Raw genomic sequence first — 11,435 nt, 5'->3', positions numbered from 1 at the left:
GTAAAAAACTCTAATTTATATTCAAATCCAGTTGGAAATTGAAATAACATAATATTTGCTGCCAAGCTAGGGCACTTCCAAATTTCAGTTCCAGCAACAGTGGTGAAAGAGGCCATTTTGTGGATGTGCCACTACAAATTCCTTATTAATTTAATTTTAACGCCTTCCAAATTGGTTCATATTAGCGTCTTTGATTGACATCCACAAATAAAGTTACATGCACTGGGGCACATGTAAGCAAATAATGCTGTAATCTGTAGAGCGGTTTTCAACTGAGTGTCGAAAGTAATTTCGCGTTTGCTTTGTTTTTGCATTACTACGTTCTGTGATTGGTCAACAAAACTCGGGCCGCTTTCTCAACCAATGGGAATCCAAACGAAAACCAATCCCGTTTTCGCTGCACGCGTTTTCCCTCGCTCGGCACCAGTTACATGTATTTTCTTCGAATTCTGATTGGCTCGCTGTGTTGTTTACATCTGTTGCGATTAGCTGGAGTAATTACTTTGGTTTTAGTTTTGGTTTAGTTGGAAACCGCTCTAGCCTTGATACCTCTTGTTACCTATCTTACTGATCTTATTCATGTCTAGTGGCACATAAGGTCCTGAAATTATGCTGTAATCTGTTAGTGACTTAATTATCATTATTATATAGACAGGAGTGTTTTACTGGAAAATACGCCACTCCTAAAATTCATAAAAAGCTACTTCGAGGACCTAAGTAGCGTATTTTCCATTTCCTCACTAGTGAGGATATTGATGACGTCATTTCCCACTTTTTCACGGTTGTTTATGCAAACAGTCTGTGAAGAATGGCGAGCGATAGATTTGTCTATATAATAAAAAGATTACACGGTGGCTTGAAGATATGAATTCTATTTTCTCATGTTAAGAACAATATTTAAGTCACTCGCCATGCTCATTCTTAAAATATTGCTTTTACCACTCAAAAATAGAATTCATATCTTTGCGACGCCGTGTAATATCCTCTATCTACCTGATCCAGTTCCCTACATTTTGTAACTTGACTGTGATGTAATATTTGTTCCTACTGTCATTGTCCCCAATAAAAGCAGTCATATTCATTATTTTCAAACACTTGTTAACCTGTTCTTTATTTTTTGGCTCAGTGTTATTACAAGTCCATGTATGTTTTTTAATTCCCTTAATCAATCTCGTACCCAGAGTCCTCAGGCTTTTTAGTCAGCAGGTGGGCGCCAGGAGAGACTCGAAAAAATTCCAATTTTTTTAATTGGCTGCTCTGTAATGGCTTGCATTGTTTTACCGCAGAAATCCTTCGGTAATAAAATTCCAGTTCCCCGGAGTCTCTCATGGCAACTAACCGCCAATTGTCGGTTTTCACTGTCACACCATTGAAAAAAAAAATCGAAAACATTCCATGAATGAAGTCAAGAATTGACATGGTATAAAGGATAAATTAATAAGGCATCTGTCCAAGTGTCAGGTCTGTGCGGCATTCCGTACTCGAGTTATTTGACAAAATGTTCTACATAAATTTATAGAGCTTAGTATGGAGACGCCATGTTTGTGTCCCTCTGAGGGGCACAAACATGGCGGCCGGAAATACGATAAAACATCTGGAGTTCACTTTTGCCAGAAAAGAGGTTTGTTTGCCCTTGTGAAATTTCGAATGTTTAGATTAATATTTCTCCTCAAACTTAAATTGTTTAGAATGCTAAAAATCACCCGAAGAGTCATTTTTAAGATACGGAAAAGCTCTGTCACGGCCGTCCTTCTTATGTCACGCACGATGGAAACTCGGAAATTGAAACTGTTCTATTTTCAAAAGGAAGCACGACATCGAGCTAAGAAATTGTGAACAGACATATTTTTAGGTAATCTTTCCTTGAATGAAGGTAAAAATTTCGTAGGCCTCCCAGTTTTGAATTCTAGAATTTGGTGACGTCACGTGAAAACCGAGAATTCAAATTTTTTGATTGGCTGCTCCGTAATGGCTTGCATTGTTTTACCGCAGTAATCCTGTGGTCATAAAATTCCAGTTCCCTGGAGTCTCTCCTGGCGACTAACCGCCAATTCAAATTTTTTGATTGGCTGCTCCGTAACGGCTTGCATTGTTTTACCGCAGAAATCCTGCGGTAATAAAATTCCAGTTCTCCAGAGTCTCTCCTGGCAACTAACCGCTAGCACAAAGGGCCTGAGGACTCTGGGAACGAGATTGTCCTTTAATTAAAACCTCAAGAACATTGATGAGATTTAAAAGAAGTACCTATGATAATTGAGATACATCAATGCACCATTGATACAATAAGTGGTAACACAAACCAAGCAAAGGTCTTTTAATATGAAAAAGAGAATGTAAGCAAGATAAGCTGAGCCAATACATGACACCACAGATGTGAGAAAGAGCAGCGCAGGAGCCCAGGCTGCGGACATCACACCTACAAACAGAAACAAGGTAAGAATACTGTGAGTTTGGTACGGTACTTGTTCTTTGAGAGTAAATGAAAGGACTACAGTGGACCCTTTCCTTACGGACACCTCTCTATTACAGACAGTTCACTTGGTCCCTGGCAGAGACTGAAATCCATATAAAGCCTATTTCTCTAAAACAGACACCTCTATAATACGGACACCTGTCTATTACGGACAGTTATCTTGGTCCCCGAGAGACCGAAATCCATATAAAGCCTACTTCTCTAAAACGGACACCTCTATAATACGGACACTTATTCCTGTCCCCTTGGTGTCCATAATAAAGAGGTTCAACTGCATTAATAACTGAAAAAGGTATTTAGTTGGGACTAGCATACGTCTAACTTTTTAGTTATAAAGCTTACTTAAATAAAGGTTCAACTTTCAACTTTCAACTTAGGTTTTGTAGATTCATTCACGAACTTTTAGAATGTTGATATTCTAATAATAACTCCTGTAATACAAGCTCTGTGTTGATTAGTTCTGTCATTGACAACATGTTTTTTTAAAGTAGCGACATGTTAAAAATGGGTTCCCATGACTTATAATAAATGTTTTATGGAACCAAAAAATAGTACAATACAATACCATACAATTTATTTAGCTCAATACACAGATACATGTAGATACATAATCAATAACACTATAACTTGTGTAATAATTAAGAATAAATACAAAATTGTGTTTTTAAAATGTTAGAGCCTAGAGGCTAAATAACCCAGTGGGTTTTCGAGTTAGCACCTAGCCACATTAAATTGTATACAGCTGTTTCGCCAAAGGTCGTCCAAAAAAGTGTAAAAGCGTACGCAACAATGCCGAAAGGTAGTCTGGGAAATACCCAATAAATTTCTATAAAAGCTCAGAATCCATATTGCCTCGACCGTACAGTGAAGGCTTGAGATGGCAGGCGATATGGATGCTGAGCTTTTACTGAAATTTATTGGGTATTTCCTAGACTACCTTTCGGCATCGTCACGTACGCTTTTACACTTTTCCTTAGACAACCCTTGTCGAAACAGCTGTATATTCAAGTTAGAGAGGAGAAGAAGGTGGCACTAGTTATGGTAATAAGAGTTTATTGACTATTTTCATGAGGATGTTAGTTTCCCAATTGACACCTAGGCATGGAAATTATTGAAAATTTAAAGTGTTCTCCATACAATCCCAGGACTTGCATAATGTTGACCACACAATGCTAAGTTACACTTACCAAGAATGAATTGAATGGAGTAAAAGACTATACCCAGTACACAGTTAGGCATATTGAGAAAGTGCTCCTTTCCAAACAAGATCTCAACCACCCCAAAGCCTTTGCTATAACTGCAAAAAAGAAAGTACCCTAAATTAATTGATAGATTCAGCATAAGTAATGCATGTATATGACCAAGCCACGTGCATGCAGCACCATATTTTCTATGTATAGATAACCGCTTTCAAGAGGTGGCTTCTCTTATAAGCCTGGTGGTTTCTTGAGGTCTCCTCGCCATTATTGTAAATTATTTCTTTTTTTAGTCAGGCAAATAAATGATGATGATGATGATGATGATGATGATGATGATGAGTACACTTGCCAAGTAATGAAATTAGAGTTAACTATAACGATGTGCTAAATTTGCCAGCCATGTTTAATTCTAACATGTTTAAACTAATTTGTGACTGTTACAAAACAACACTGAATCTTGGGTTTTATGGCCCCAAGGAGGTTCAGAAGGAAGCAAAAGAGAGAAGAGAGGGAAAAAGACTAATGCAACCTTTTGTTTTTATATTGGCAACTTAATTTGAAGATTGTTTTTGAATGACAAAAAAACATTCACACCACCCTCTGAAAGAAGTCTGGCTTGAGCAGGGCCATAACTTTTCAAAAATACCTGTAGATTTACTATTAATAATAGAAACTCAGACTATACAATACTTTATTCACACTCCCCATAGGGGTTTTTAGTGACACTTTGCAATCATATTTCAAGCAATAAAAGTTAAAAAACTGTACATGTTAAATAGATATTAAAAATGATAATTGATTTAAGTAATTAAAAACTAGCTTTAAACTGGTGACAGGGCAGCTCATCGTAAAAAGTCTTTGAGAAGATACTTTCTTAAATTACACTTAAAACTATTCAAGCACAGTGGCTAAGCTTAATTTTTAGGTAGTAAATTATTCCACATATTAACAATTCTGTAAGAAAAGGACCTCTGCCCCATTTTAGTTTTAATTTTGGGGATATTTAATTGCTGCGAACTTGTGGTCGCCTGCCCACTTACATTACCTCTGAAAATAGATATATTACTTAAATACTCTTGGGCCATGCCTGTCATACACTTAAAAGCCATAACGGCATTTCTGAACTATAAAAAAGGTTTTTACTGGGAGCCACCTTATGCTCTTTAACACTGGAATTACATGATCATATTTCTTAGTATTGCTAACTATGCGGGAAGCAACATTTTGAACACTTTGCAACTTCCTAATATTTGTACCAGTAGTATTTGACTAAATGGAGGAACAATAGTACAACAGACATAGTATTTATTCCATTAACCGCCCTGGGCACGTATTTAATTTTGGGCCCATGAGGGTGGGCACTTGTTCAAGGTGGGCACTTACTACTTTCCATTTTCAGCAAGCGAGGGCATTTTTAGAGAATAACAAAACAAGGGATAACAAGTTTATTTTGATTCAACAAGGCATAACAAAGTGCAAAAGCTAACATAAACAAGCCATAAACAATATAAAAGTTTATTGACAACCGTATATCTAAAACCAATTTTGGAACACAACTGACACTCCTCTTACATGTAGTTCACGCAGGGGTAGTGCAGAAATGTTTTGTGTTGGGAAGGGGGTAGTGTGGGCACTTATTAACCTCTTGCGCTTTCAGGGTGGGTGCTTTATAATTGGAAGGTGGGCACTTAAACAAATAAAAATGAAATACCTTTTTTCTTCAATACTAACCTGGAGGTAAGCACCCGTGAGCAGCTCATATTTTCACCAAAATCACATGCTGCCCTGTAGCTGCTGTCCTTGTGTTTTCTGATTTCCACATAAAGTGAATAAACAGAAACGAGGATACCAAAGGCAGAAAAAAACATATGATCAAAGGAATCAGAAAACAGCAGAGCTTCTTGTGCCATTGTGGAGTTTTCTTGAAATCCTCTGCAATGTAAACAGTGTTTTTATTTTTAGCCTACATGCAAGCTACCAAAAATTAACATCTACTGCCTATATAATTTCAAATTTAGTTTGACAAATTATGTGGCAATAATTTCAGAGAAAAAAGATTTTTTTTTACAGATTGTACTCAAGCAAGAGATAAATAACAAAACTCTTGAACATCTACTACTAGAGTGTAATAACTATGCTTCTGCACAGTGCCAATGTAAAGAAGCCTAGAGTGTAACCCATTCATTTATGTTTACAGCTGTACATAATGTAAAACTGGATCAGCAAAATATGGGTAGTCAAAATATAAATATTTACAATCCACATCAAATACTTAAATTTTACCAAAACTTTCTCTCAATAATTTTCTACTACAAGTTAAGATTAATACATGCTGTGTATTAAACTCAAAGACCAATGTTTGATTAAAACTTGAGAAGGTTCCATGAAAACTCTGAATCTCTCAATGAATTATTGATTTTTCCTTGATCTTGAATTCTTTACTAAAACTGACATGTGGTCAATGATTGACAGTATTTTTATTTCCAATGGCAATGCACGTGAACACTACATGTACATGGTAACATATTAGATACGATCACATACCGAAATGGTTTCCTAGCTCAGTAATACTAACACACAATAGGCATCTTTATGTGTTTAAGCTGAGACTCCTTTCTCGAAGGCTCAAAATGACATAAATTAGATTCTACTAACAAGGGAATTTCCACATTTATTTTACATTTTGCATGGACTGCCACTCTACATCATTAATGGTTGTCTACAAAATCCTAGAGTGTCACCATTCAAATAAAATCTATCGAAAAGCAATTTTTAGTTGTACTGTTTATTAAAGAAATAAAAAATGCGCCGAGTGCATTGTTGAGTTATATAAGCACGCGGGAATTTTTAAGAACACGAGAGAAGTGCAGAGAGGCACGAGACGTAGGCAAGTGCCTCTCTGCACTTCTCGAGTGTTCTTAAAAATTCCCAAGTGCGTATATAACTCAACAATGCACCAGAAACAAGTTTTTTATTTCTTTTATAAAATACAAACAATCGCAACTCCTCAGACAAGTGCGAATTTTAATAAATCAACATCAAATTTCTCCTTACACGAGATTAATTAAGCGCGCGCTCTTGCCGATCACGACACGATCACGACAGGGCACGCGACAGCGCAATCAAGTAAAAAGTCAAACTGTTTTAGTTTTTCGTCACGTCGTAAGCAAGTTCAAGAAGTTAACTCCAAGTCAAGTTTAAGTTTCAAGGTGTTGAGAGACACGTTGAAGTTAATTAAAAGTCTGGAAACATCAGTACAAGAGACTGTTCTTTGCGAATCGCTGGAGTGACAGCGCATTCTGTCTCTGAATTTCTCAGATTTTTCACAGGTAAAAAGTCAGACGTGTGCTCCGTGCATATGTACAATTATAATGCACGCACCATACGTATGCTTTGTGCATTGTGGAGTTATACAGAACTCAGTTTGACCAATCACAGTGCTTGCTTGACCCTGGCTATTTTATAATATGCTATAAAAGGTGGTTATATTTTAAATGTATAATTTTTGCATGTGTGAAAGAATATGCTAAAGCATGCTGTTTACTTTACTGAGCTAGGTCACGGTTCCAATGTTTCAGTCAATGGACGGAATCCGCACATTCTGAATGCTCCATCTTAATGCTTCATTTTTCCCAACAAAATATATTCTCGGTCTTCCCGAAAAAAACTACTCAACTGCTCGGATAATGATCATATTAAATCAAGCTTATATGCGCACATTTCATCAATTCAACTGAAATGTTTTTAAGTTAACCAGCTTTAACAACAATGTATGAAAAGTTCAAACAACAAATGGCGTCTTAACTCTCTCGTCATCTGACCGCTACGTTCTCTTTATCCAGCTATTATATTAGGGCTCGGCTGCTCGGTGTTCGAATCGTTATTTTTATCCATTTCTCTTTGGAAATCAGTTACTTAAGCTAAAGCTTATAAGGTTATTGTTTTGTCTAAGAAACAACAATTTATCATAAAAAACACTACTAAAATGTTCGAATAATACTTAATCTTCTGTCGAATTAAAATGCTCCAAAAAATGCCGGCATAATGTGCAAATTCTAAACTGTTAAGGTGTTAGCTGTGTCAAGCAATTGCAAAACAAAAGAGCAACTGACTGAAAACATCATCAAACCGAAACCTTTCTTGTAAGATATCTCAAACTCTCTTACCACACTCTGGCGCCTTTGTCTGGTTTAATTAAGTAGTTGGACGTTCAAGACGTTTTCATGCAATTACATGAATAAGAATGCAGAACACCTGTCTCGTCTTCCTCGTCCGCCATTTTTACCGCGCGTCACTGGAGAAATCTGGGACTAGAACTCGCGCCAGGTCGCACGGGTAATTTTCGGCTTACCGAAGAGGCTGGGCTCGCATTGCGGGTCTTTATACAGTTTAGGGAATATTTTAATAAAGAAAGGTTAATTTAGCTCTCGATGCATGTGTGACTGTAAAAAGGACGAAAAACATTTTCAGGCTCTTTTTTTGTTAGGAATCCGAAACTACTATGTGTACCGGGCCCGCAGTTAGGCCTTATCACGGTTTTCGAAGTTTTAACGAGTAGGCAAACACGTCTGAAATAAAAGTGTTTGTATGGGAATCCGATGTCAAATAATTGTCATGAAACATCACTTCTGAAAAATTCATGAATTGGAAACGTTTGGCACTAGGAAAAGGATTTTAAGAAAAAAATTGAAGGGATGTAGCTGTGCCAGAAAGCGTCCAGTCATGTTTTGAATTTTCCATACATTTTCTGTATTTTTTTCCGCGAACTATTTTTAGCAGAAGTTCACGGCTAGTTCGCTATACAGACAAATGTATGGAAAGTTCAAAACACGACTGGACGCTTTCTGGCACAGCTTCATCCCTCCAATTTTTTTTCTTAAAATCCTTTTTTTAATGCCAAAATTTTCCAATTCATGAATTTTTCAGAAGCGATGTTTTATGAAAATTATTTGACATCGGATTTTCATACAAACACTTTTATTTCAGACGTGTTTGCCTACTCGTCAAAATGGCGTCGAAAACCGTGATAAGGCCTATTGGCGTATGCTGTTGCGGAGTCCCTGCCTGTATTGTATCATTTACATTTTTTGTTTTGTTTATGTAATCTATATTAAGTTGGCGAAGCTAATAAAGATGTGTTTACAAATGAAGACGAAAATAAGAAAATTTTACAGCTTGAGAATAAACAGTTTGCCAGGGACTGAGTTACAAATTTGAAGGAGGCAAAGTTTACAATTACAAAAGGTAATTAATTATTGCTAACAATGCATAATATTATCAAGCTATAAACATTTAAAGGTGAACTTTGCTATTAGACCTTATAATGGCACTGGGGAAAAAAACTGCTCTTAAAACGCTCTACATTTGTACAGACTCCTGCTGTTTGAGTTTCCAGTAAAATGTTCGTGCGCGCATGTCCTGGTCTGTGCCAGATGTTGTGAAAGAGGGCCTCTCTTAAATTTTGATGACCTTCTTACGTAGCTTAGATGTAACTAGACTAACTAGTATGTCGTTTTGTACGTTATTGTGTCCAGTTTAATCCTATTAAAGTGGTTCGACCTGCACAACTGTTTTCAAGAATGTGTATGCTCAACAACAAGCGTTTCTTTTCAGCCCGTTCAGTATGATTCCAGCAAAAAAATGAATAAATTGTTCTCAGTCATTCATAGAGCTTTAATTCTAACCAGCGTTTAGATATCTTAAGTCAAGGATAAATTGGGACAGAAGAGATTCGCTTTTTATGTCCTTTTTGAACGAATTATATCAAGGCAAACATCAGCGTCGCATGGTTACCTCTGTGCGCGCGCTTTCGCGGCGAGGTTTCGTCATTGTAATTGTACTGAGTCTAGCTACTCGCACGTTTATTGGCGATTCTGTTCTTCGAAAGATTAACAATATTTGACGAGGAAAACGAACACATATTTCAAAACTTTAAGTATATGTCTACTTCATAGCCGGTTGGGAGTTTGAACAACAATAAAAAAAAACGCTTACCTTTCGCTTTAGTTTAGTCGCTCTTTCTTTTGACTTGCCTCTTTCTTCAGTCTCTCTCTATACTGGCACCTGTTTGTGTATCGTAGTCTCAATTTATCTTTTTAATCTTCATACAGTTTGCATAACAGCAAATGTATTTATTGTTACTTAGCTGTCGCTAAACTTTAAGTGAATTCATTAGAGATTGAAAGAGTAGCGACTCCTGCGTTCGCAGGTTAGTGAAAGAGGCACATTTATCATGTTTGTAAGAGTAGAACATTTCCTTAGAAACTAAAGCTCTCGTTTCTCGCAGAATGGTGGCATATGTGAATCCCAGATACTCCCGTTATACAGATAATTCCCAACTGAGTGCTTCAGTTTTCACAGTAGAACGTTTATTGATCGGTTCAAAGGGTTGCAAATCGAAGTGAAGCGGAGTGAAACGAAGCGAAGCCGTTCGAAACGGTAGGAACGAAATAAGAACTACAATTAGACTAACTATAAAAAAATTAAAACTACAATCAACTTAAAGAAAAGAACCTTGACTGGTACAAATTGAAGGAAGCGAAAAAAAACAGGTTTCAGAACTTACTTTTGTCGACTTGTGGGAATTCACAAAGGGAAAAATGTTGGTCTTAACAGGGTGACACGTTGACTTGAACTGAAACGTTTCCTTAGCACGTTCGATGGAATAGTACGATAACAGAAAGGTTGATAGATGTCACGTCTTTGTTAACTAAATCGTACGTAGGTAAACATTTCCGGTAAATTAACCAAAAAACCTAATTCTTGTTATGCAAAACCGGTGAACCTTAAAGACTGGAAGGGAATAAGACCATCAAATATTTGGCAGCAACGATGTTAAAAACGTTCATGCGTTTATCATTTCCAGAATGGAACTGAAAGACCAATTGTTAAGTTTAAAAAAACTGATATCAGGTTTTCGGTTGATAACTTTTTTTTTTTTTTCCTAGCCATTTTCTCATACTGGTAAATAATATTATAATTGACAGGTCGTGTTCTAGTTAACAATTATTCCACGAGCGCGCGTTGGATATGAGATGATAGATAGCCAACCAGGCGTGCGGGCTGTCATCATCTCACATCCAACAAGCGCGAGTGGAATAATTGTTTTTTAAAAAAAAAAACAAGAAATTTCGCTAGATCTTGCTGATTTCGCTATGCAAGAATAAACAGAAGTCAATTTAATGGTCGCTATTTCTGGGGCATGTTAAACTGGCTCATGGCCACTAAGCCAATCAAATCTCTGGGATTGCATTAAACAACGCGGATCCAGTTTTTAACAATTGAAGTTATGAAATTATGGAATATAGTCAAATAATTGTAACAAAGACTGTTCTGGCAACAGTTGTGTGCGTGAAGAAATATGTTTTTAGTCACAAAATGGGCAAATTTAGTCTTCTCAGTGCGTGCAATGATAATACATTGACACTTATCACATGAATCACCACTATAAAAACTTTTAAAGATATATCGGTTTAACACATAACAAGAGGGCAAAAACGTTGCTCTGGTTCGGAAATTTGTTTTCGGTACATAAAACCACACACTTCTCTCAGAAAACACAGATTTATATGTTTGACCCTTTAAAACTGAAGAATCCTTTCTATCGGGACGATATTGTTTATTTGCCACGTGGTGATAGTTTTATTCCACCATAAAGGGAAATTTGATTCCTTTAAAAATTTGCATTTTTCTTCATATAACTGGACGTGCGTTTTTAAATTCATGCATCACTGTGCTTTGCTGAGTTATAGCCAAACGTTGAT

The 11,435-nt window shown here is 36.6% G+C and overlaps 1 protein-coding gene across 3 annotated transcripts; it reads right to left on the bottom strand.

Annotated features, from left to right (window-relative positions):
* Nucleotides 1–1,913: 1,913 nt before the first annotated feature.
* On the bottom strand, nucleotides 1,914–10,349 carry LOC146460358 (vitamin K epoxide reductase complex subunit 1-like). Of its 3 annotated transcripts, none has more exons than XM_085088459.1 (4): nucleotides 7,839–8,005; nucleotides 5,404–5,604; nucleotides 3,661–3,770; nucleotides 1,914–2,416 (listed from the first exon to the last, which is right to left on the bottom strand). In XM_085088459.1, exons 2-4 carry the CDS (start codon nucleotides 5,580–5,582, stop codon nucleotides 2,232–2,234), a joined length of 474 nt encoding a protein of 157 aa, XP_084944585.1. In that variant the 5' UTR covers nucleotides 5,583–5,604; nucleotides 7,839–8,005; the 3' UTR covers nucleotides 1,914–2,231. The 3 variants fall into 3 exon arrangements, with proteins under 3 accessions (XP_084944585.1, XP_084944586.1, XP_084944587.1); XM_085088460.1 differs by lacking the exon at nucleotides 7,839–8,005 and adding an exon at nucleotides 10,238–10,349 and having other exon boundaries at nucleotides 1,938–2,416; XM_085088461.1 differs by having other exon boundaries at nucleotides 1,938–2,416; nucleotides 7,808–8,009.
* Between the last annotated feature and the right edge of the window lie 1,086 nt (nucleotides 10,350–11,435).

This window comes from Pavona decussata, unplaced genomic scaffold, assembly GCF_977016875.1.
Source record: "Pavona decussata unplaced genomic scaffold, jaPavDecu1.1 SCAFFOLD_214, whole genome shotgun sequence".
In the NCBI taxonomy this organism is placed as follows: Eukaryota; Metazoa; Cnidaria; class Anthozoa; order Scleractinia; family Agariciidae; genus Pavona; species Pavona decussata.
Note: the sequence above shows the minus strand (reverse complement) of the source record. Positions and strands in the feature narration are given on the sequence as shown.